Here is a 26,094-nt window from a genome sequence, read left to right as displayed (position 1 = left end):
AGTCTTACATGTTAGTAATGAGCTATAGGAAATAATGGATATGGTGGGCTTAGTGGCGCATACCTGTAATCCCAGTACTTAGGAGGCTGAGACAGGAGGATCACAGATGCAAGTACAGCCTCAGCAAGCAGTGAGACGCATCAAACTAGTGAGACCCTGTTTGAAAATAAAAATAGGGCTGGGGGTGTGGTTTGGCGATAGAATGCCCCTGGGCTCAATCCCCAGCACCACAAAAATAAAAAAGGAAAGGAAGGGAGGGAAGGGGAGAGGGAAAGAGAAAAGAAGGGAGGGAGGAAATGATGGCTGTTGTCAAATGATTGCTCCAAGTTTTAGAAATTTTGAATGGAAGAATATTAGCTAGGCGTGGTGGCGCACGCTTGTAATCCCAGCATTTGGGAGGCTGAGACTGGAGGATCGCGGTTCGCGGACAGCCTCAGCTACTTAGTGAGGCCCTCCACAACTTAGTGAGACCCTGTTTCAAAATAAAGAATAAAAAGTAGGGCAGGGGGTATAGCTCGGAGGTCAAATGCCCCTGGGTTCCATCCCCAGACTCGCAAAAAAAAATAAATAATAATGATAATAATAATATCAAAATTAGGAAATCTATGAGTGGGGAAGAGCCCACTTATCAAGAATGGAACTAATTTCTTTTTTCTGGTATCAAAACAATATTTTTTTCCCTCCCAATCTCTTAGGGCATATTCTCCTTTCTTCAGGCCTACAACAGCCTCTTTAAACGGTTTAAATGAGAATGTCCTTGGCTCAGAGAGTACTCCTCACCTGGCTCTTCACATTGCTCTTCTTGATCATGCTGGTGTTGAAACTGGATGAGAAGGCACCTTGGAACTGGTTTCTCATATTTATCCCCGTCTGGATATTTGACACTATCCTTCTTGTCATGCTGATTGTGAAAATGGCTGGGCGATGTAAGTCTGGCTTTGACCCTCGGCACGGATCACACAATATTAAGAAAAAGGCCTGGTACCTCATTGCAATGTTACTTAAATTAGCCTTCTGCCTCGCACTCTGTGCTAAGCTGGAACAGTTTACTACCATGAATCTTTCTTATGTTTTCATTCCCTTATGGGCCTTACTGGCGGGGGCTTTAACAGAACTTGGATATAATGTCTTTTTTGTGAGAGACTGACTTCTACATCATTTCATTTCTACTGCTATTCAATAAGCTATCATTAAAGTGTTCTGGACCTTTGCAAGCTTCAAGAATACCAAAAAACAGAGAGAAAATACCAAAAGTAGTTTTACACTGCTTCCATAAAACAGGATCGATGAATCATGGACTTGTAGTCAACCCAAAGCTAAACTTTTCAATATTTGAGTTCTTGATAACCTTATGATCCCTGTATAAATAAAGATTGTTTTGACCTCATTTTTTAAATGATTTTTTTAATGATTTGCTATGTATGGTCAATACTTAAAGTAATACAAAGCCTTTAAGCTACATATTTAAATAGAAATTTAATGTTTTGGGTTCTGTTATGACCAGAGTAAAAGGCTGTTTATCCTAAATTGTGAAAGAGCCAGGCAGAACACCCCTGAGTTCAATCCCCAGTACCAAGTAAATATAAATAAAGAAGCCAAGTGTGGTGGCACACACTTGTAATCCCAGCATTTGGGAGGCTGAGACAGGAGGATCAAGGTTTGTGGACAGCCTCAGCTACTTAGTGAGGTCCTTTGCAACTCAGTGAGGCCCTGTTTCAAAATAAAAAATAGGGCTGGGGTTGTAGCTCAGAGGTAGAATGCCCCTGGATTCTATCCCAAATACTGCAAAATACGTATGTGTATGAACATACTGGTTCCCCCTTGTAAAGACTGATAACAAATTTAAGCTACAACACCACAAATTTAATACAGCTTAAGTTCTTGTTAGGCTTTAAAAACTAAAGAGCTAGTCTAATAAAAGTCAATCAAAGCTGGGTATGGTGGCACATGTTTGTAATCCCAATACGTGGAAGGCTGAGACTGGAAGATCAGAGTTCACGCCCAGCCTCAGCTACTTAGTAGGCCCTCTGCAACTTAGTGAGACCATGTTTTAAAATAACAATTAAACTCTGCAACTCAGTGAGACCCGGTTTCAAAATAAATAATAAAAAATTGGGCAGGGGGTGTAGCTCGGAGGTCAAATGTCCCTGGGTTCCAGACCCACAAAAAAAGAAAAAAAAAAGATACAGATTAAAAAGCCGGGCATGGTAGTGCACGCTTGTAATCCCAGTATTCAGGAGGCTGAGATTGGAGGATGGTGGTTCTCAGACAGCCTCAGCTACTGGGTGAGACCCTCTGCAAGTTAGTGAGACCCTGTTTCAAAATAAAGAATAAAAAAATAGGGTTGGGGGTATAGCTCGGAGGTAGAATTCCCAGTACCACAAAAAAAAGGAATAATATATAAATAATTAGTATTACAGAAAAAAGAACTTTTCTACATTTGTTTTAGAGGATACTTCCTTAATAACATGTTTACTACAGGTGTTTTTAAAATAAACGCAGTCTGCCTCAAGAAAGAAATATCAAAGGATCTTAACTGAAGCTGTTATTTTCCAGGTTAGACAAAAGATTTGTTATGATAATTTACAAGTAAAAACAACTTGTAAATAAAATATTTCTATGATTTAAATATGAAGCCGAAGCTGGGCATGATGATGTACGCTTGTAATCCCAGCATTCCAGAGGCTGAGACAGGAGGATTGTGGTTCTTGGAAAGCCTCAGCTATACTTAATGAGGCCCTTTACAATTCAGTGAGACCCTCTTTCAAAATAAAGACTAAAACTTAGGACTGGGGTGTCACTCAGAGATAGAATCCCCCTGGGTTGCATCCCCAGGGCTGCAAAAAAAGAAAGAAAATGAGAGAGAAAGAAGGAAAGAAAGAAAAGAAAGAAGGAAGGAAAGAAGGAAGCCGGGCGTGGTGGCGCACGCTTGTAATCCCAGCATTTGGGAGGCTGACTGGATCGCGGTTTGCAGACAGCCTCAGCTACTTAGTGAGGCCCTCTGCAACTCAGTGAGACCCTGTTTCAAAATAAAGAATAAAAAATTGGGCAAGGGGCGTAGCTCAGAGGTCAAATGCCTCTGGGTTCCATCCCCAGACCCACAAAAAAGGAAGGAAGGAAGGGAGGGAGAAAGGAAGAAAGAAAGAAGGAAAAAGAAGGAAGAAAGAAAGAAAATATAAAGTGAAGCATGGTGGCACACACTTGAAATCCCAGATTTGGGAGGATCCCAGGTTCTTGGCCAGTCTCAACAATTTAGTGAAGCTCTCTAACTTAGAGACCATACTTCAAACTAAAAAATAAATATAGAGCTGAGGATGTAGCTAAGAGGTAGAATGCCCTCCTGGGTTTAATCCCTCATACCAAAAAAAGAAAGAACATGAAAATAGAAATGTAACTATTTGTCAGCATAAAGACTAGATATAGCCAACTCAGCTAACTATGTGAAACATGAACACAAATTCATCAATGGAGAGTTTTCAGGTACCAAGAAAAGCATTTGTGTAGTGTCAAGAAGTAGATTATCAGCTGGGTGTGGTGATGCATGCTTGTAATCCCAATTCTTGGGAGGCTGAGACTGGAGGATCCAGGTTTGCAGCCAGCCTCACTACTTAGGCCCTCTGCAACTTGGCTGTTTCAAAAATAAAGAATAAAAGTATAAGTCTAGAGATGGAACCCCGGGGCCTTCTACCTTGAGGGTACACCCCAGACCAAATGCTGGGATTACAAGTGTGAGCCACCACGCCCAGCTGACTCTGAGTCTATTTCTACAAATAGGTCTATTGACGGAAGAAAAAAATAAAAGTATCAATGGTTGATACTCATCATCAAACACTGGATTAGGTCAAGTGCGGTGGTGCACGCTTGTAATCCCAGCACTTGGGAAGTTGATAGGAGGATCACAGGTTTGTGGCCAATCTCAGCTACTTAGTGAGGCCCTTTACAACTCAGTGACACCCCATTTCAAAATAAAGAATAAAAAATAGGGCTGAGGGTGTAGTTCAGAGATAGAATGCACCTGGTTTCAATCCCTAGTACCAGAAAAAAAATTTAACACTGGGACACTGGGTTAGTTACTACAAGGCTAGAGGTTTTTTTGTTTTTAAGATGTCCCAATATGATGTTGTTTTTTTTTAATTTTTTTATTGGTGCATTCTATTCATACATCATATTGGGAAGGCTAAAGGTTTTTATGAGGGACTTTACACTTTAATGTCTCATTTTGCTTGCCCCGTATTCAAATAATACTGCATTGTACATAAGGCGGTTTACTACCACTATCACCTGCACAACAACTTGAAACTTACTCCTATCAGGATAGGTGGCGGTCTGTGACATAATTTTGAATTGCCAACACAGAGCAAAACAGTAAACTAGGAAGTTTTTTTAAACCTTTTCTTCTATCTGCCCAAAATTAGAGAGGAAGACAAAAAAGAGAAAATTCATAAAGGGAAAGATTAGGATGCGCCTGAAAACAGATCTTCCAAATATTGATTTGGCTATTTTAATTCCAAGAGCAGAAGCTAATATTTTTAGTGTCTGTAGTCAGCCATGCAATGTGGTATGTAAGCATTCAGCATGTTTTGTTGTTCAGTTTTCATCACCAATTAACAGAATAGGCTTTATTTGGGGTTGGGGGTACTGGGGATTGAACCCAGAGGCATTCTACCTCCAAGCTACACTTCCAGCCTGATTCTATTCTTATTTAGAAATGGTCCAAGTAGGCTTCTGAGTCTCACTACACTGCCAAGGCTGGCTTTGAACCTACAAATCCTCCTGTCTCAACCTCCCAAGTACTGGGATTACAAGCCTGTGCCACCACGCCCAGTTTAACACAATAGGCATTATTCTTCCATTTACAAGTGAGAAATACAGAGTAAGTGAAGCCATTTTCTCAAGGTTATATAAATGCAGTGTGTGTGTGTGTGTATGTGTGTGTGTGTGTGTGTGTGTGTGTGTGTTACTAGGGATTGAACCCAGAGACATTCTGAGTTATACCCCCAGCCCTAGCCCTATTTTATTTATTTTTTATTTTGAAACAAGAGTCTTACTAAGTTACTGAAGGCCTAAATTACTAAGGCTAGCTTTGAACCTGACATCCTCTTGTCAGCCTCCCAAGTACTAGGATTATAGGCATGTGCCACCAAGTCTGGCTCTATTATTTCCTTTTAATACAGTATATTAAACCACAAATGTAGCTGAGTGTGGTGGTGCATGCTTAGGGTATAGCCTAGAGGTAGACAGCCCCTGGGTTCTACCCCCAGTGCCCACACACACACACCAGTTAATTAAACCACTACTTAAGCCCACAACTGGAATCCTGTGGTGGGCACTGATTGAGCCACCCTGGAACCCATCGCTCTTCCATGGGGCCTGTTACCCTGATTTTGTTCATTCATCCACAGCTATCCTGAGTGTCTGTAACCTGCTCGCCATTTTAGGATTTAAGGACACAATAGAAAACAGCACACAGTCCTCGCCTTCTTAGAACCTTGTTCTTGTGAAAAATAGTAGAAAAACAAATAGATGATGCCCCCCCCCATGATAGTAGAGTCCTCAGAAAATAACAATTAAAACTCAGCAGATTGTGGTGGTACATGCCTATAATCCCAGTACTTGGGAAGCTGAAACAAGAGGATTGCAAGGTTTTTTGTTTTTTTGTTGGTACTGGGGGTGGAACCCAGAGGCTTTCTACATCCGGGCCATACTCCCAGACCTTTTTTTTATATTTTATTTGGAAACAGGGTCTCACTAAGTTGCTGAAAGCCTCACTAAGTAGCTGAGGTTGGCTTCGAACCCGTGCGATCCTCCTGTCTCAGCCTCCCAAGCGCGGGGATTACAAGCATGCGCCACCACGCCCGGCTAGGATTGCAGGTTTGAGGCCAGCCTCAGCTACTTAGTGAGATCCTGCTTCAAAATAAAAAACAAAAGGACTAGAGGTGTAGCTCAGAGGCAGAATACTCCTGTGTTCAATCTCCAGTACCACACACACACATACACACACAAACACACATATGCACACACATGGAAAATAAAAACAAACCACTACTGTAGTGCTGCAGAAGCAATGAAGTGGCTTTATAGAGCTGTCTGTGAAAATGCACCACCTTGCCGGGCGTGGTGGCGCACGCTTGTAATCCTCGCGCTTGGGAGGCTGAGACAGGAGGATCGCGCAGGTTCAAAGCCAGCCTCAGCTACTTAGTGAGGCTCTCAGCAACATAGTAAGACCCTGTCTCTAAATAAAATATAAAAACAGGTCTGGGAGTATAGCCCGGAGGTAGAAAGCCCCTGGATTCCACTCCCAGTACCACCAAAAAAAAAAAAAAGTGCCATCTTTATGTCCTTGTTTCACTACAATAGCACAACATACTAGACATCGGTTAAAAAAGCTAGTGTGGTTTACCATCGAGCTACAGTATTTCCAGTTTTTGAATATGTGTTTATAATACCAGCAGGGAGAACCACACACACATGCCTAAGCAGAATGCCTGACAAGATATTATCTCACCAATTAAGACATAATTAAATTCTGCCTCAGGCTATGAGAGTTGTTAAGGTGATGCTGATGATATCTGCCACTTACCTCAATGTAGGCATTGTTATCCCAGCATTTGGGAGGCTGAAACAGAGAGAATCACAATTCACAAACAGCCTCAGCTACTTGGCGAGGCCTCTGCAATTCAGTGAGACCCTGTTTCAAAATAAAGAATAAAAAATTGGGCTGGGAGTGCAGCTTGGAGGTTGAATGCCCTGGGTTCCATCCCCAGTACCGCCAAAAAAAAAAATTATCTTTAATGAGCAATCACTTTCAATGTAATCTCCAGAAAAGCTAGCTGAAGGAAAAAATGTTGGGTAAGTTTTACAGGTTTGTCTGACATAATACCTCATCTCTAAACTGCCCAACGAATTTGGGTGGTCTGGTAGCTACCTTCTTAAACTTTACCTGGAAAACTGCAGAACAAACCAACAAATGAGTTTCTCTAGGGTCTGCTTATCTTGTTCTCTCCACTTTTCCTTCTGATGTAATTTTAAGATTACATAAGTTAAAAGTCAGGGACTGACGTTTGAAATTCTAGAAACTTACATAATTTGTTTCTCCCATCTCTAAGGTACTTATGTTCCTTCAAATAATTTTTTGGGGGAGGTACTGGGGATTGAACCCAGGGGCTCTGAGCTACACCTCCAGCCCTGTTTTATTTTAAAACAGGGTCTCACTAGGTTGATAAGAGACTGTCCTCAAACCTGCAATCCTCCTGTTGCTACCTCTCAAGTACTGGGATTACAAGCATGCACCACCACACCTGGCTCCTTCAAATATTTATTGAACATCAAATACAACATACATTGGGTACTAGGATGAAAAGTGGTTTCGTTAATATATATGCTAAATAGTGTGAACAAAGAGCCACAGGAGGCTCATAGAATTGGCTCTATACCAGCTACTGCAAGAGGGGACGGTTGGGATGAAATCAGTAACACTGATAGACAGATGAGGTAAATGGATTTTTACACTTAAAATAACAAACACTTTAAACCCAGGGACATTCTACCTCCAGGCTACACCCCTAACCCTTTTTAAATTTTGAGACAGGGTCCCAGGAAGTTACTGAGGGTCTCTTACACGTGTGTACCACCATGCCTGGCTTAAGCAGAATTTTGAAAAGAGAAATAAGAGCTGGGTATGGTGGTGCATGCCTGTATTCCCAGGGCATGGGAAGTTGAGACAGGAAGATCACAGGTTTGAGGTCAGACTCAGCAATTTTGTGAGACCCTGTTTCAAAATTTTTAAAAAGCTTAGAGGTAAGCCAAAAAGTGCCTCTGCTTTTAGGCTGTGTGCAAAGCGTTCTAAACTGCAGTCACTTCCACCTGCACTGCGTAGTGGATTACAGAGAGAACCAAACAGCCAGGATGGAAGGTGAAAAGAGCTCTCCGGAGTTTTCACATTATCTTATCTGAAACATACTGTCAGTACTAAGCACATCACAATGTCTTTTTCATGAAATAAGCAACACATTCTAAAACCAGTAAAATTTTGTTCATGTAGCAAAATAGTCAGGTGGGAAAAAGAGCATAATCTCTTCTACTACTCTGAAGATTTAAAACCCATCATGTCACCGGGCGTGGTGGCACACGCTTGTAATCTCCACACTTGGGAAGCAGAGACAGGAGGATCTCACAGGTTTGAAGCCAGCTGTGCTGGCTTAAGAGACCGTGTCCAAATTTTTAAAAAAAGTATAAAAAATAGGTCTGGGAGTGTAACCCGGAGGTAGAAGGGTTTCCAGGAACCCCAGTACCACCAAAAAAAAATAAATAAAACCCATCACGTCACTTTATAGTAGTCTAAAAGTATTTTGAAAAGAATGAAACCAAGAGTCACGAGTGGGGTAAGAGGGGAAGTATTTACCATGCCATTCCAAGCACCTATACTTAAAGACCTTAAGGTAATTCTAAGTATTATTTTCCTCTATTGGCACAAGTCAATGTTTCATTATAGTTGTGTTTTGTTGTAGTTTTGCAGTAATGGGATTGAACCCAGGGACTTTCTACCTCTGTGCAACACCCCCAGCCCTATATTTTTAATTCTTTATTTCATTTTTTATTTTTTTAATTTATTTTTGCGGTACTGGGGATGGAACCCTGAGGCATTCTACCTCCAAGTGACACTCCCCCCAACCCTATTTTTTTTTATTCTTTATTTTTATTTATTTTTTATTTTTTTCTTTTGCGGTACTAGAGATAGAGCCCGGGGGCATTCTACCTCTGAGCTACACCCCCAGGCCCCCTATTTTTTTTTCTTTATTTTGAAACAGGGTCTCACTGAGTTGCAGAGGGCCTCACTATGTAGCTGAGGCTGTCCGTGAACCACGATCCTCCTGTCTCAGCCTCCCGAATACTGGGATTACAAACATGCACCACCACACCTGGCTTAATCTTTCTTTGAAACAGGACCTCATTAAGTAGCTGAGACTGTCCAGGAACCTACAATCCTCCTGTTTTAGCCTTCCAAGTGCTAGGATTACAAGGGAACGCCACCATGCCCGGCTTCATCATAAGACACAAGATTTTCAGATTGAAATCACTTTCGGGATTTTATTGTTAGTTGAAAATAAAAAAATAACACCTAAAGATGTCAAGATTAAAATAAAGTATCAAATTTAAGAAAATAATTACAAAACAAATGTTAAAAGATGATAGTTATCAATTAGATTTATTGAAAGGTGGAAGACAAGGAAAAATACCTCTCAAACTCCAAAGAGAAATCCTGCACCTTTGCTAAATGTAAAATGAATTTTGAGATATTTTTTTTGCACAGTAAACTTGTCCAAAAAACAAAACAAAAACCTGAAGGTAACTTTTCAAAAACAGTGCTAATTTATTATTTACAAAAATCTAACTTGCCATAAATACTTGGGGGAAAAAAAACTATTTTACACTCGGGAACATTAATACCTTAAGACTTAACCTAATCTTCCCTATCTTCAATGACAAAATCCCTGCTTATGGAAGCAAACATAGTATCTCCAACAAGCTTACACACACACACACACACACGCACATATGTATATGCAGTGCTGTGATGGATAAACCTCATCTTTAAGGTCAACAGTCTTGGTGACAAGGAAGATAATACATGGCTTTTGTAAAGTTTACAACTAAATATCATAAATGTTTAATTCTTTTGCTAGCTAACCAGCTAACCTGAGTGTAGAATTTGTTACCTAGAGCACTAAAACAGCATAAACAAAATTACGAAAAAGAAAAAAAGAAAGCATTGCAGTAGAAACCATGGAGCTACCTAAGTTTTTATGTAAAATTCTGCATATCCATTTAAATAAGTTATGTAACAATTATTCTATATAGCATATAACCATATAGAAAATATATCTAGATGCTCCATCGCTGTGGTCCAAGATATTGGAAATAAAAGCAAAAGTCTTGAACTCAGATAAAGAACTGGAATGTACTAGCTAGGAAACCATTAATATAATACAATATTAAAATAGAAATTTGTGTGTAACAAAGGTAGTCGACAAGTTTTCAGATTGCATCTGAATAGGAGTTTAAAATTATAACCTGTAAGACATGGTACATAAACATTATTCAAGGCATTCACAAGACTGTATCTGGAATCTTGAGCCCACTAATTTACATGTATGTCACCTCCACAGAGATAAAAGCATTTTACAGAACAATTGAATTTTCATTATTATGGATTATTTTGACTGAGTTATATAAGGAACTTCTAAAACCAACTACTATAGTTGTTTTAGATATACATTCCTCTTTAGTTAAAAGTTTAAGACTCATATGCCAGAGGAATACCTTAAATACATTTCTTACAGTATGACCTCAATACATCTAGGTATACACTACTAGAAAACTGGGAATAAAACATCTTGTCAAATATAGCATTCTTCAATTTTTTAAGTTTAACTATGTCCCCCTTATTTCTCAGTATTGTTTTGTTAGGAACATTTGACTTACAAAAAGTCAGGTGCAAATTCCTAAATTTAGCTTGAAACAGAAGATTAAATAGCAAGGAGCGTAAGACAGTGACATATTTGCATTATCATGATTTACACCTTCCCTATCCCATGAAACTTCCCGTGCTGAGGATGCTGACTTCCTATAAACCATCAAGATTTCCTAGGATACTACCTCCCTTTTTATTACACCAGGGGCCGGATCTAAGAACATTGCTGCAGTTTATTTTTACTTGTTCTGGTGAACTGCCATTTTCTAAATGGCTTCTCCGGAACTAGAAATATAAAGAGTTTTGATGAGTACCATAAATGAGATCAGAACAGATCCCTCTGATAATGGAAACGGCAACAGTCTTCCAAAAAGCAGCTCACAAAACCCCAAAGGAAAGTCATCCCCAAAGTGTGGACCCAGAATAACTCAGAGAAGAAAAAACGAGTTGCAATGAACAGTTTCTAACATCTACACGTGTCAAAGGCTCTCATTTGACTTTTAATTACAAAAGCGGAAGCAATCTGAAATAGTGATCAAGTCCATCATTAAAGAGATTTGTTTTAGCCGGGCATGATGATGCACGCTTATAATCTCAGTCTTTCTGAAACTAAGGCAGGAGGATCAGGGTTCGTGGCCAGCCTCAGCCACTTAGGCCCTTCGCAACTCAGTGAGACCCTGTGTGTAGAATAAAAACAGGGCTGAAGGAGTAGCTCAAAAGTAAAATGCCCCTGGGTTCCATTCCCAATACTGCAGAGAGAGGGAGGAAGGGAGAGAGGGAGGGAGGGGGAGGGAGGGGGAGGGAGAGGGAGAGGGAGAGAGGGAGGGAGGGAGGGAGGGAAGAGGGAGAGAGGGAGAGAGGGAGAGAGAGAGAGAGAGAGAGAGAGAGAGAGAGAGAGGGAGGGAGGGAGGGAGGGAGAGGGAGAGGGAGAGGGAGAGGGAGAGAGAGAGGTTTGTCTTACTCATCTTTAGTTAGGCACTCGCAGTCCTGTTTCCTACCACAATTTTCTTTTTTCTTTTCTTTTTTTTTTTTTTGCAGTACCAGGAATGGAACCCACGGGCACTGTACCTCCAAGTTACACCCCCAGCCCTATTTCTTAGTCTTTTTGTTTTTGAAACAGGGTCCCGCTGAGTTGCAAAGGGCCTCAGTAAATAGCTGAGGCTACCACCAAACCACTATCCTCCAGTTTCCACCTCCCAAATGCTGGGTTTACAAACATGCACTTTTTACTTTACTTTCTAGAGCTTCTTTAGAAAAGGGAATACACCACTGGGTGCCCTGGCACACACCTGTTATCCCAGTACTTTGGAAGCTGAGACAGGAGAAGTGTAAGTTCAAGGTCAACCTCAGGAAAAAAAAAATGGGGGCGGTACTGGGGGGTGGAACCCAGGGCTTTCTACCTCCAGGCTATACTCCCAGACCTTTTTTAATATTTTATTTGGAAGCAGGATCTCACTAAGTTGCTGAGAGCCTCACTAAGTAGCCGAGGCTGGCTTCAAACCTGCGCAATCCTGTCTCAGCCTCCCAAGCGCGGGGATTACAAGCATGCGCCACCACGCCCGGCTCAACATCAGAAATTTAATGAGTTATTAATAATTTAGTGAGATCCTGTTTCAAAGTAAAAAAAATAAAATAGAACTGGGGGTGTAGCTCAGAGGTAGAGCACCCCTGAGTTCAATACCCAGTACCTTAAAAGAGAGAGAGAGAGAGAGAGAGAGAGAGAGAGAGAGAGAGAGAAGGAAGTACACAAGTTGTTTGTCTTGCTAGGACAGGGAGGAGGTCCTGAGAAAGATGAGGAAACATCATATTTTGTTAGTTGTATCTCTGTAGGGCAGTTGAGTCACTGTCATTACCCTTATTTCATGACTTTGTTTTTGCCATAGTGTTCTCCCATTCTGCAAGAGAATATATTAAAAAAGATTTAATTGCTCACAATTTTTCTGTAACTAAAGGTTTTTTGTTTTTTTTTTTTTTTAACTCAGCGACTACTAAGTACAGCCCAGGACAATCCCCAGTACCAAAAAATATATATATATATTTCTAAACATTTTATTCTTTATACCATACAACAAAAAAATTTTTGTTAGGGCTAATCTGGCCACATTACTTTATTAGTTAGATTAGAAAGCAATAACATACCTCGTTTCTCCCAACTTTCTAAAACTTTTCTATTAAATGACTTTCATGATGTTGAATATAAATATTTTTAATGTATTTCCAGGAAGTAGGGCTAAGAAGTTTCACATATTCATCTTAATAAGCAATTTAATATAATTTGCAAAATATGGTACACATATATACATTCCCATACACACACACACACACACACACACACACACACACTCATAACTGAATCTTCTTTTTAAATGCTTGCACAGTGTGGAGAGTTTAAATATTTACTAGATTTGAATACATATATTTGTACTCCATTACCAGTCTAAATGGATACACCAGTGGAGAGGAACATAATATATAAACAAATGATTTAACTGAATTGTCAGTTTGTCTTTGCAGACCCAACAGAAGACATTTATTATTATGAACCTTTATTAAGTGGCTCACATTTCAGTATAAATCACAAAAAGATTTTTAAAAAGCTATGTACACTACAGTGCTGACACATTTAAATGAAAAAAAAGTGGTATAAATAAGCTTTATGGAAAAGCCTTAAATTGTCAAAAAAAGAATTCTGGCTCATATTACACAAAAATATATATACAGATGTATATATATGCATATACATCTCTATATATATTTATGTTAATGTCAGCTCAATTCTAACCTATAACTCCAACTCAAATGATTTTTTAAAGACTCCTTTATGTTTAAACCTGCAATGTTTACAGTGCATCTGGCCCTAAGTGCTTGATAATTCACAGTTATGGACAGGCACTGAGGAATGTTACAAAGCTACATAAACTATATTTTTTAACAGACTTGAGAGCAAGTCCTTGGCTTGCTTTCAGAATTCATGAATCTTTTATTACATAATTAATTTTTTTAAAAAAGAAGAGTTTTAAATGCTATATACAAATTTAGCACAAAATGTCATCACCTTTTCCATCTTGATTCGAATGTGCTAAACTATGTTGCCTTGTATCAACCAGACTGATGAGACTTCCACGGCACAGTTCTTCCTTTAATTCTTTGTTGCTAATTTCAAATGTAGGCTCCTTGCCAATCTTAAATTCTGTAAACTGAACATGATCCAACTTTGTCTTAACATTCTTGCCATCCATGTTATTAGTTGCTCTAGTCTTTTCGGGAATATTAGCATTCACAGGTTCTTCCTTGATTCTTACGGATGCAATAGGTTCGTGTTTAATCTGCTGTAATTCATATTTAGAATGAAGTTTGTCTGAAGAAACAGAATCCAAGGAGGTTTTGCTTACAGCACAAATCACGTTGTCAGTGTGAGGTCCAAGAACTGACGATATGGAGTCTGACGATGTGCCTGTTTCATGAGTAGCTGTATTCTGAGAAGTGTCCTCCTCTGCGTGGTATAATTTAAGCCGAACATGCCATGCTAAACTGCATACAGCTGAAACTGTCTTGAACTGATGAACAACATTCCTTGGAATAAAGTAAATGTCATTATCGTACAGCTGAATCCGGGCATAGCGAATGCCTTCTCTCCTCAGCTGATTAAGTTTTGCATCATCAACCCACTGGACACACTAGAAAAAGAAACAAAGAATACAAATAAGTCTTTTCCACAATAAAACCTACACTAAAGACAATAATTATTTATAATATACCTGGGACAGTGGAGGTTCATGTAAATCTAACTGCAACCGTTGAACTACTTCCAAGAAATCTTCAGCATGAAAACAAATTACATCTTTGGTTATTCGGGGTTGATCAGGCCTACCAAAAAGAATTGTGAAAATGAAGGATTTGCCATTAATGTTGCATTCTGTTTTAAGTCCTTGGTAAATCCAAAGCAAAAATAGTTTATGATCAATACCAAAGCCTTCTCTTATAATTCTCTTAGCTTTGCAATTATAATTTTAAAAATCTATTTACCTTTTTTTAAATTTTTTAGTACTGAGGATGGAACCCAGGGGTATTCTACCTCCAAACTACACTCCCAGCCCTATTTTCTAGTCGTTATTTTGAAACAGGGTCTCACTGAGTTGCTGAGAGCCTCACTAAGGAGCTAAGTTTGGCCTCAAACCTGTGCGGTCCTCCTGTCTCAGCCTCCCAAGTGCAGGGATTACAAGTGTGCGCCACCACGCCCGGCTTTCAGTTTACATTTTAAACAAAGGTTCACAATCTATACATAATATTAAAAATAACTCACTTAGCCAGGCCTGGTGACACATTCTTGTACCAGTACCCAAACAAACAAACAAACCAACAACAACAACAAAAACCCAACTCACTTCACATTATTTTAGCTATTTTTCACAAACCTTGAAAACTTGAAAAAAAAATGTTTTTATGGTGCTGGGAATTAAATGCAGGGGCATTTTACCTCCAAGCTACACCCCAGCCCAATTTTTTATTCTTTATTTTGAAACGAAGTCTCACTAAGTTACAGAGAGCCTCACTAAGTAGCTGAGGCTGATCTCCAATCTGGATCCTCCTGTCTCAGCCTCCAAGTACTTGGATTACAAGATGAGCCTATCTTAAAATGATTTCTCTAAGTGAATTTGCAAGACTTGTCCCTATCTACCTAGAGATTTTTTTGAGGCTGTCCTTGAACCTACAATCCTCCTCTCTCAGTCTCCCAAGTCCTGGGGTTATAGATATGTACAACTGTGCCTAGCTCCAATATTTTACTTCAATTTGGTCTTAAGCCTGGATGTAAGACTATATCAAGAATTTAATATTCTGAGCCAGGTGTGGTGGTGCACGCTTATAATCCCAGCATTCGGGAGTCTGAGACCAGAGGTTCGTGCTTCGCAGACAGCCTCAGCTACTTAGTGAAGCCCTCCGCAATTTAGTTAGACTCTTTCAAAATAAAGAAAAAAAAATAGGGCAGGGAGTGTAGCTTGGAGGTCAAATGGCCCCTGGGTCCATCCCCAGACCCGCAAAAAAAAGAAAGAACTTAATATCATAAGGTGGGGACAGTAGTACTTGTCTGTGATCCCAGTGTCTTGGGAGGCTGAAGCAAGAGGATTGCAAGTTTAAGGCCAACCTCAGCATTAGTGAGATCCTGCCTCAAATAGAAAAAAATCATAAAATAATAAAAATGTTAAAGGCACTTTCTTTCTTCTTGGTGGTAATGGGAAGTGAATCCAGGGTCATTCTACCTCTAAGCTACACCCCCACACCTATTTATTTTTTTAGTTTGCAACAGTCTCATTAGGTTGTGGAGAGGCTAACTAAGTAGCGGAGGCTGGCCACAAACCTGAGATCCTCCAGTCTCAGTCTCTATAGTACTGGGATTACAGTTGTGCACCACCACACCCAGCCAAAAATATCTTTAAAAGAAAAAAATATTTAAACTTGTAAATGTACTGAAACATGTAAGCAAAGTTGGGGAGGAAATACAAGAAGAAAAATAATTAACAAACAGATAGCAAACCTCATATATGGAACAGCAAAGCAGAACAGTAAAAAAAAAAAAATACAAGAATCTGATGTCAGATCTAAAACCAATCTTAGCCAGGCGTGGTGGAACATGCTTATAATCCCAGCATTTGGGAGGCTGAGACCTGGAGGATCGCGGTTCGCGGACAGCTTCAGCTACTTAGTGAGGCCCTCTGCAACTCAGTGAGACCCGGTTTCAAAATAAAGAATAAAAAATAGGGCAGGGGGTGTAGCTCGGAGGTCAAATGCCCCTGGGTTCCGTCCCCAAACCTGCAAAAAATAAAATAAAATAAAATAAAATAAAATAAAATCAATCTTAGTTCTGCCACTTATTAACTATAAGACTATAAAGTTATATGCCAGCTCTGAGCCATAGAGTCCTTGTGTAATAAACATGGCCCAAAAAGTAGTTGAAAAATTAAATATATCAGATTCTTAAATAGACATACAGTAAGCACCATATAAACCTTTTACTTGAACTGTTCTACTCTTTAGTCACATAGAACATGAAATTATTTAGCTCCACCCATATGATTAAAACTAAATTCTAGCCAGGCATGGCGGTGCACAGGGCTGGGGGTATAGCTTGGAGGTAGAATGCCCCTGGGTTCCATCCCTAGTATCTCTAAAAAAAAAAAAAATTAGTTTCTAAAGCCAGGCATGGTGGTGCATACTTGTAATCTCAGTACTTGGAGGCTGAGATAGGAGAATCATAGGTTCTTGGGCAGCCTCAGCTACTTATTTGTGAGGCCCTCCATGACTTAGTGAGACGCTGTTTCAAAATAGAGAATAAAAAATCCTACTCAAAGGTAGGATGCCCCTCGGTTCAATCCCCAGTACCGCAAAAGAAAAATAAATAAAATAAATAAAATAAAAAACGAACCCAGATTCTAACATCTTAAAATCTTCCTTAGTGCATTTATGCAATCAGTATATTAAAATATGGGGGATGTGAAACCTCTTTTCCTTCACTGTATGGAGAATTACTAAGAAACTTGCCAAGACAAATGTTAGAAGCCAAGAAAGCCTTTCACTAAAATACAGTAGCTACGCTTACCACTCTCCACAGTGCACGGCCTTCAGCACTCCAACAGCAGCTGTTGTCTGTCGTTCAAAACCTTGTCCAATATGGTCTGCATGGGCTCTTGTCCTGTCTTCAAAGAGCATCTCACGAGGCTCACTGGTTCGAGGTAGGTACTGAAGGTTTTTTATTTCATTGGTAGTTCTGTTATTAAAAAAAGATTTACATTTATCTACTGAGACTTATTTGCCATCATACATTCAATAATCATATAATTCAGAAAAAAGAAAACTTTAAATCACCTCCTCTCAAATCAGACTGGCTTGCACGCTTGGGAGGCGGAGACAGGAGGATCATGCAGGTCTGAAGTCAGCCGCGCTGGCTTAAGAGACCCTGTTTCCAAATAAAAAGTATAAAATAGGTCTGGGGGTGTAGCCCGGAGGTAGAAGGGTTTCCAGGAACCCCAGTACCACCAAAAAAAAAAAAAAAAAAAAAAAATCAATCAGGCTGGCTTATTTATTTGTGGTACTGGGGGTAGAACCCAGGGGCCTTCTACCTCCAAGTTACACTCCCAGAACTATTTTATATATTTTGTTTGGAAACAGAGTCTTTTTGCGTGTGTGTGTGTGTGTGTGTGTGTGTGTGTGTGTGTGTGTGTGTGTTACTAGGGATGAAACCCTTCTACATTCAGGCTACACTCCCAGACCTATTTTATATTTTTATTTGGAAACAGGGTCTCTTAAATCAGCGAGGCTGGCTTCGAACCTGCACGATCCTCCTGTCTCCACCTCCCAAGCATGGAGATTACAAGCCTGTGCCATCACACCCGGCTGAAAACAAAGTCTTACTAAATTGCTGAGGGCCTCACTAAGTAGCTGAGGCTGGCTTCGAACCTGCACAATCTTTCTGTCTCAGCCTCCCATGTACTGAGATTACAAGAGTGCGCCACCACGCCCTGCTTAAATCACACTTTTAAATATATACATATTTAGTACTAGAGATTGAATCCAGGGGCATTCTTCCTCCAAGCTACACTCCCAGCCCTGTTTTAATTTTAATTTTGAAACAGGGTCTCACTAAATTGCTAGAGGACTTGCTAAATTGATGAGGCTGATCTCAAACCTGGGAACCTCTTATCTCAACCTGCCAGGTAATGGGATTAAAGGGGCATTCTACCTCTATCTCCAAACTACACCCCCAGCCCCATTTTCTATTCTTTACTTTGAAACAGAGTCTCACTAAGTTACAGAGGACCTCACTAAGTAGCTGAGGCTGGCCAGGTACCTTTGATCCTCCTGTCTCAGCCTCCTAAGTACTGGGATTACAAGTGTACACAACCACATCTGGCTTCTTTTATTTTTTTAATGAATAAAAACAAATGTATAATTCTCATTTTCCTAATATAACTTCATAAAAGTGGTAACTGAAAGAAGAAAATATTTACTTGGATAAGAAATTAAACTACAGATGGTTTAGTTCACTTATGTTCACTATATAGTAGTACCCTCTTTTTTTTTTTTTTGCAGGTCTGAGGATGGAACCCAGGGGCATTCGACCTCCGACCTACACCCCCTGCCCTATTTTTTATTCTTTAATTTGAAACAGGGTCTCACTAAGTTGTGGAGGGCCTCACTAAGTAGCTGAGGCTGTCCGCAAACTGCAATCCTCCAGTCTCAGCCTCCCGAATGCTGGGATTACAAGCGTGCACCACCACCCCCGGCTCACTAGTACCCTGTGTGTGTGTGTGGGGGGGGTACTGTGCTTCCTAGAAACCCTTCTACCTCCTGGCTACACTCCCAGACCTATTTTATATTTTTATTTGGAAACAGGGTCTCCCAAGCCAATAAGGCTGGCTTTGAACCCGTGCGCTTCTCCTGTCTCCGCCTCCCAAGTGCTGGGATTACAAGCGTGCGCCACCACGCCCGTCTATCTTTTAATACAGTATATTGTTAAAATTGTGCCATTTTATAAGTTATTATTGTTAATCTGTCACTATGTCTAGTTTACAAATTAAACTTTATTATAAATATGTATGTACAAGAAAAAACACAGCATATATACCATTGAGTACCATCTGTGGCTTCATCCACTGAGGTCTTGGACTATATCCCTCAGGGTAAGGGATAACTATTATAGCCAGCACCTTTATCTGGGCTTTAGATTTAATCTAATCACTTGGATAACACAAGATATATTCTAGAATAAACAGGTAACTTTTAAAAATAATTCAGTACTTATAGGACACAAACTATGTGCCAGGTAGTAGTCTAGGCACTGAGGATAGTGACTGAGACATGTCAGCTGAGGTGTCCTCTCTCTCAGAGTTTATATATGGTTTATTGGAGGTAGAGAGGAAACTCTTGGCTCTGTCCTGAAAGACAGCCATCTACCATGCCCCGCTCTTCACTGCTCACCTTCCAGAATCCAAATTCATACAGAATCTGATGCCTGCGTAGCCTCATTCACTGCAGAAACCTCGACAATTCTGCTGTAGTGTGGGGAAAAGAATGAGAACTCTGGCCAGAGGTCCTCATTCATCTTCCTCTATGGTGTTTCCATCTCTTCCAGAGACAACTCCAGATTGCATGCATAATTTCCCCCTCTTGTCCTAGTTCATCTTCCTAGAGGTAACTTAGTTCCCTAACTGCCCACTCTTGATCCTTACTACTTACTGCTCTTTGTGCACTCCTGCATTATAGTCTTAACACACATGCACACGTGTGTGCACGCAAACACACACACATATACAAACTATAATGTTTTGCTCTTTGTAATTATTGTTCTACACATCTATCAAAAAGCTAGGCAAGCCGGGCGTGGTGGCGCACACTTGTAATCCCAGCATTCGGGAGGCTGAGACTGGAGGATCGCGGTTCTGAGACAGCCTCATCTACTTCATGAGGCCCTTTGCAACTCAGTGAGACCTTGTTTCAAGATAAAGAATAAAAAACTGGGCTGGGAGTGTAGACTGGAGATAGAATGCCCCTGGGTTCCATCCCCAGTAACTGCAAAAAAAAAAAAAAAAAAAAAAAAGCTAGGCAATATCATTGTTTCCTCTGAAAAGCTAACAGGCTTTAAAGCCCACAAGTCTGGCTGGGTGAAGTGGCACATGCTTGTAATCCCAGCATTCGGGAGGCTAAGACCTGAGGATTGCGGTTCACAGACAGCCTCAGCTACTTAGTGAGGCCCTCTGCAACTCAGTGAGACCTGGATTCAAATAAAGAAATAAAGAATAAAAAACAGGGCAGGGGGTGTAGCTCGGAGGTCGAATGTCCCTGGGTTCCATCCCCAGACCCGCAAAAAAAAAAAAAATATATATATATATATATAAAAAAATAAAGCCCACAAGTCTGGTCTCATTAACACCACACTCATTCATTAAAGCATACACAGCATTTAGTGCAGAGCCTGGCAGAGTGCTGTTATTAGTTGGTGAGACTGTAAAAGGATGTGAAACCATAACATATACCATGGGCTGTTAAACCCTGAGGTGTAGGGGAAGTTCTTTACAGAGTTGGAGAACCCGTTATATCTAAAAGTGTGTGTAAATCTGCATTGTTCTGGGAAGAGACTGCAGATTCAGAAAAAGATTTATAAATCCTAAAAAGAGAAAGAGCTCCTTAGAAACATCAATTTTACATTTACTATCAGCTTTATTTTTATTTGTGTGTGGTACAAAGACGAAGCCAAGGGGCATTCTACCTGAGCTACTCCAACAGATCTATTTTTATTTGAACTATGTTATTTTTATTTTGAAACAGGGTCGATGAGTCTCACTAGTTGCTGAGCTATCCTCAAACCTGCATTCCTCCTGTCTCAGCATCCCAAGTACTGGGATTACAAGCCTGCACCATCATGACCAGCTTACTACCAACTTTAAAATTAACTTGTACAATTTCATTCATCCTGACATACATGGTAGCAGGCACACACCTGTAATCCCAGCTACTCGAGAGGCTAAGGCCAAGTTCGAGGCCAGCTGAGCAAAATAATCAGACCTTGTCTCAAAATAAAATAAAAAGAGCTGGAGATATGGTTTAGTAATGAGTACCCCTAGGTTCAATCCCAGCACCACAAAAAAAGTAAAAAAGAAATAATTATCATCCAATAATAATTATTATGCACTGGACACTGTATCTAAACACATATGTTAGAAACACATTAGTAGTAAAACCAACACTTTGCCACCATACAACCTATTTACTCAATGATGGAGGACATAGATGAAGCCTGAGGAGCGAAAGGTTCCTAAAGAGTTAAAGGAGATTCTACGAAAGGTCCAATCCTCCAAAACTCTGGGTGTGACTCCTGTCCTTTCCTGAATTTGCCCTCTAAGACCCACCAGTGAGAGCAGGGGACTGATTTTAATCACAAGACCTGTAATCATGGGGCTGATCTTAATCACAAGACCTGTGATGTCACAGGTCTTCTTTTTGTCTTGCTTATGGTTAGTGATTTACATGTCCTTCACTTAATACCCCACTATTATACTTTGGTGTTTACTCTTTTCTACTAGGATCTGATGATCAACCTAACTGGAGAAGGGTATAAAGATCTTGGTTTTAGAAAATAAATTTTGTCAGTTGCACGAGAAGAGGCAATTGTCCGGTTCTGTCATTTCAGGTCTCTCCCTCCCAAGTTCCGAAGAGGAATCGCCACAACTCAATAACTTTGTTCTTCTATTCTGTTTTTGTTTTAATCAATAATCACTCACTGCCATCACTAAAACCACCTTAAGCATCCAGAGAAAAAGGTATTATCTCCTCTAGCATCACCATTTCTATTCCTACAACATTAACATTTCCCCAAACCATTCTCTTTCTCCTTTTCCTCCTCTTTTTTTTTTTTTTTTTTTTTTTTTTTTTTTTTGTGTGTGTGTGTGTGTGTGTGTGTGTGTACTGGGAATTGAACCCAGGAGCATACACTACTTCTGTGCTAACCCCAGTACTTTTTTTTTTTAAATAGGATCTCACTATGTTGCTGAAGATGACCTTGAACATGCAATCCTGTCTGTCTTCCAAATACTGGGATTGGGATTATAAGTGTGTGCCACCACACTCAGCTTTAAAAAAAAAAAAAAAAACAAAACTTTCTCCAGGCCAGGCATGGTGGCACACACTTGTAATCCCAGTACTTGAGAGGCTGAGACAGGAGGATCACATAGGTTCAAACCCAGCCTCAGCTACTTAGTGAGGCTCTCAGCAACTTAGTGAGACCCTATTTCCAAATAAAATAGAAAAATAGGTCTGGGAGTGTAGCCTGATGGTAGAGAGCCTCTGGGTTCGACCCCCAGCACCATAAATAAATAAATAAATAAATAAAGCCTTTCTCCATGCTCACATAATACACATTTATGCAGGGATTTACGTATTTATTTATTTTATTTATTTATTTTTGTGGTATTGGGGGTAGAACCCAGGGGCCTTCTACCTCCAGGATATACCTCCAGACTTATTTTTTTTATTTGGAAACGGTCTCACTAAGTCGCTGAGAATCTAAGTTCGTAAGGCTGGCTCTGAACATGTGATCCTTCTGTCTCATCCTTCTAAGTACTAGGATTACAAGCATGAACCACGATACCTGGCTATCAGGGCCTATTTTAAGTTTTTATTTCTTTTCATAATGATAGAATTATATATTCTTATAAAAGAATATGGTGGAATAGTTAAAAGTGTTTTTTTATGTCTTCTAAATTGGAAGGGCATTCACAATCCATTTTGCTCTTTTTAAAAATACCATTTTAACTATTTCACCATATTCTTTTTTTTTTTTTTTTGCAGTTCTGAGAATGAAACCCAGGGGCATTCAACCTCCGAGCTACACCCCCTGCCCTATTTTTTTTATTCTTTGTTTTGAAACAGGGTCTCATTAAGTTGTGCAGGGCTTCGCTGTCCGCAAACGGCGATCCTCTGGTCTCAACCTCCCGAATGCTGGGATTACAAGTGTGCGCCACCACGCCTGGCTCACTGTATTCTTTAATGAGAATTACAAAATTTATTCAGCTATTCCCCTAGCTGGTGGACACTCAAGCAGGTTTAAATGTTTTTCTTAGAAAAGATCTCCCAAAGTGGCAGTATTAGATCACAGTTAAATACTTTCAGAAAATGATTATAGCAGTTCATCCTTCTAGCAACAATACATAAAAGACTACTTCACATGCTTTCCAGCCTGTATTATTTACTGCTTTATTAATAATGTTTGCAAAGCCGGGCGTGGTGGTACACGCTTGTAATCCCAGCATTCCGTAGGTGAAAACCAGAGGATCGCATTTCAGGGACAGTCTCAGCTACTTAAGGAGGCCCTTCACAACTCAGTGAGACCCTGTTTCAAAAAAATAAAAAGACTAAGCTGGGTGTGGTGGTGCACACTTGTAATCCTAGCATTTGGGAGGCTGAGACAGGAGGATTGCAGTTCCCAGACAGCCTCCGCTACTTAGTGAGGCTCCCTGCAACTTAGTGAGACCCTGTTTCAAAATAAAGAATAAAAAACAGGGCAGGGAGTGAAGTTTGGAGGTTGCCTCTGTATTCCATCCCCAGACCCACTAAATAAATAAATAAACTAAAAAAATAGGGCTGGGGGTATATCTCAGAGATATAATGCCCCTGGGTTCCATTCCCAGTACCACAAACAAAACAAAACAAAAAAAACCACAAATAATAATGTTTGCAAATACAAAGGGCAGACTATCTCAAATTTTTCTAAAATAAACTTACCTGCATGCAGTAAGGTTTATATTTCTACTGGGTTGTTTTACATTTTCCTCATTTTTTTTTTTTTTTTTTTGAGACAGGGTGTCATTATGTTGCTTAGATGGGTTCAAACTCAATGTCCTCCAGCCTCAGTCTCTCAGTAGCTGGTCCTGCAAGTGCGCCCTACCACCAGGCTTGGGAATTCTCCTCATACATTACTTTAGGCTGTCACACATTACTTTAGGCTGTCACACATTACTACCACTGAGATTTTGAACTTTTTTGTTGCTATTCTTTCCCAAAGAGTACTGCCACTGTGAATTTTTGTCTTGCTTAGGGAGATCTCTTCCAGGCTTAAAATTTTCTATGCTAACATTTCTATATTTTATCTGTGATGTTTAAATCTCTTTCTTTCTTTCTTTCTTTCTTTTTCTTTTTTTTTTTTTTTTGGTGGTACGGGGATTCCTGGAAGCCCTTCTACCTCCGGGCTATACTCCCAGACCTATTTTTATACTTTTTTTTATTTGGAAACAGGGTCTCTTAAGCCAGTGAGGCTGGCTTCGAACCTGCGCGATCCTCCTGTCTCCGCCTCCCAAGTGTGCGCCACCATGCCCGGCTCTTTCTTGTCTTTCTTTGTGTGTGTCTGTGTGTGTGTTACTGGCGATTGAACCCAGGGGCATTCAACCTTGGAGCTCCATCTTATTTTATTTTTTATTTTGAAATAAGGTTTCACTAAGTTGAGGAGGGCCTTACTAAGTAGCTCAGGCTGGCCACAAACCTGTGATCCTCCTGTCTCAGCCTCCCAAGTACTGAGATTACAAGCATGCGCCACCATGCCAAGCCCCAGACCTATTTTTTTATATTTTATTTTGAAATAAAGTCTCACTAAATTGCAGAGGGCTTTGCTAAATTGCTATGGGTGGCTGTGCACCTGCCATCCTCCTATCTGAGACTCCCAAGTACTGGGATTCAGGTGTGCATCACCACATCCAGCTAATACTTCTTGTTAAATTTATTCCCAAATAGCTTATAATGTTTCAGTATGAGAGACATTTTCTCCATTCCTAGTTATAATTTACTGTCATTTGCCTATATTTCTCATATCTATTTATACTGAATATTTTGGAACAGCATACATAGCTTCTTTTTTTTCCCTTTTTCTTTTTTGGTGGTGGTTAGAACTAAGAATTTAACCCAGGAGTATTCTTCCTCCAAGCTATATACCTAGCTGTCTTTATTTTAAAACAGTGTCTCATTAGGTTGCTAAGAATATTATTATTGCTGAGGTTAGTCTCAAACCTACAACCCTCCTTGTCTCAACCTCCCAAGTATTGGGATTACAGGCATGAGCCACCACACTTGGCCATATATAGCTTTTTTGGATTTACATTCCAATTATGCTCTTTTTGTGTGTGTGTGTGTGTGTGTGCTACTGGGGGTGGAACCTAGAGGCTTTCTACCTCCAGGCTATACTCCCAGACCTTTTTTTCTATTTTATTTGAAAACAGAGTCTCACTAAGTTGCTGAAAGCCTCAATAAGTAGCTGAGGCTGGCTTCGAACCCGTGCGATCCTCCTGTCTCAGCCTCCCAAACGCGGGGATTACAAGCGTGCGCCACCACGCCTGGCTTTCCAATTATGCTCTAAACCTTCCCTTCCTCCTCCCGCAAATTTTCACACACATCAACATGTAAACATCCATTTTAAGCAATAAAAAATTGTATTCAACATACCTTTTCCTTTTGAAAGGTGACTTTGGCATATCAGCCACAGGGATCATTTGTTCTCCTGGACGTACCCACATAATGGGACCATCATCACTATCTTTTCGACTCTCTAATTTTAGACTAGATAGTGTCCCCCATGGCAGTGTACACTAGAAACAAAAAATTACACACATTATGTTTAAATTTATCTTGAAATATAAAGAAAACTGCATCCCTCATAAATACCCATTCATATACAAATTAAGCATTTGAAAATATACATTTAGATTAAAAAATTTGTTTCAAGCATGGTGGCACACGCTTGTAATCCCAGCATTTGGGAGGCTGAGACTGGAGGATCGCGGTTTGCAGACAGCCTCAGCTACTTAATGAGGCCCTCTCCAACTTAGGGAGACCCTGTTTCAAAACAAAGAATAAAAGATAGGGCAGGGGATGTAGCTCAGAGGTCAAATGCCTCTGGGTTCCATCCCCAGACCCGCAAAAAAAAAAAAAAAATTGTTTCAAACATACCAAAAGAATATTTATGCTTGGATGCCCCTGCCAGAGATATAACTTACTGTATTCATCATTTGTTATTTTTCCATCTGCCAAATGTATGAGTCATGATTTTCGTTAAGTTGATGAAATAAGCAAGTGCTCAAAGAATATAG

At 40.0% G+C, this 26,094-nt stretch overlaps 2 protein-coding genes across 2 annotated transcripts in view; one reads left to right on the top strand and one right to left on the bottom strand.

Annotated features, from left to right (window-relative positions):
• Window positions 1-745: 745 nt before the first annotated feature.
• Window positions 746-1,147, top strand: TMEM60 (transmembrane protein 60; the record flags this gene model as incomplete). Its single annotated transcript, XM_080701889.1, has 1 exon — window positions 746-1,147. One exon carries the CDS (start codon window positions 746-748, stop codon window positions 1,145-1,147), a length of 402 nt encoding a protein of 133 aa, XP_080558015.1.
• A 12,359-nt stretch (window positions 1,148-13,506) lies between these two features.
• Window positions 13,507-26,094, bottom strand: part of RSBN1L (round spermatid basic protein 1 like) — a gene marked incomplete at both ends in the record, with an annotated part of 78,924 nt that continues 66,336 nt past the window's right edge. The window contains 4 exons of the mRNA XM_080701478.1: window positions 13,507-14,148; window positions 14,230-14,338; window positions 17,067-17,234; window positions 25,451-25,593. Of these exons, the coding sequence (XP_080557604.1) occupies window positions 13,507-14,148; window positions 14,230-14,338; window positions 17,067-17,234; window positions 25,451-25,593 (1,062 nt within the window). The remainder of the gene's footprint in view (window positions 14,149-14,229; window positions 14,339-17,066; window positions 17,235-25,450; window positions 25,594-26,094) is intronic.

This window comes from Muscardinus avellanarius, assembly GCF_963383645.1.
Source record: "Muscardinus avellanarius genome assembly, chromosome: 9".
NCBI classification, from domain to species: domain Eukaryota; kingdom Metazoa; phylum Chordata; class Mammalia; order Rodentia; family Gliridae; genus Muscardinus; species Muscardinus avellanarius.
The sequence above is the reverse complement of the archived record's forward strand: the minus strand, read 5'-3'. Positions and strand labels throughout refer to the sequence as shown.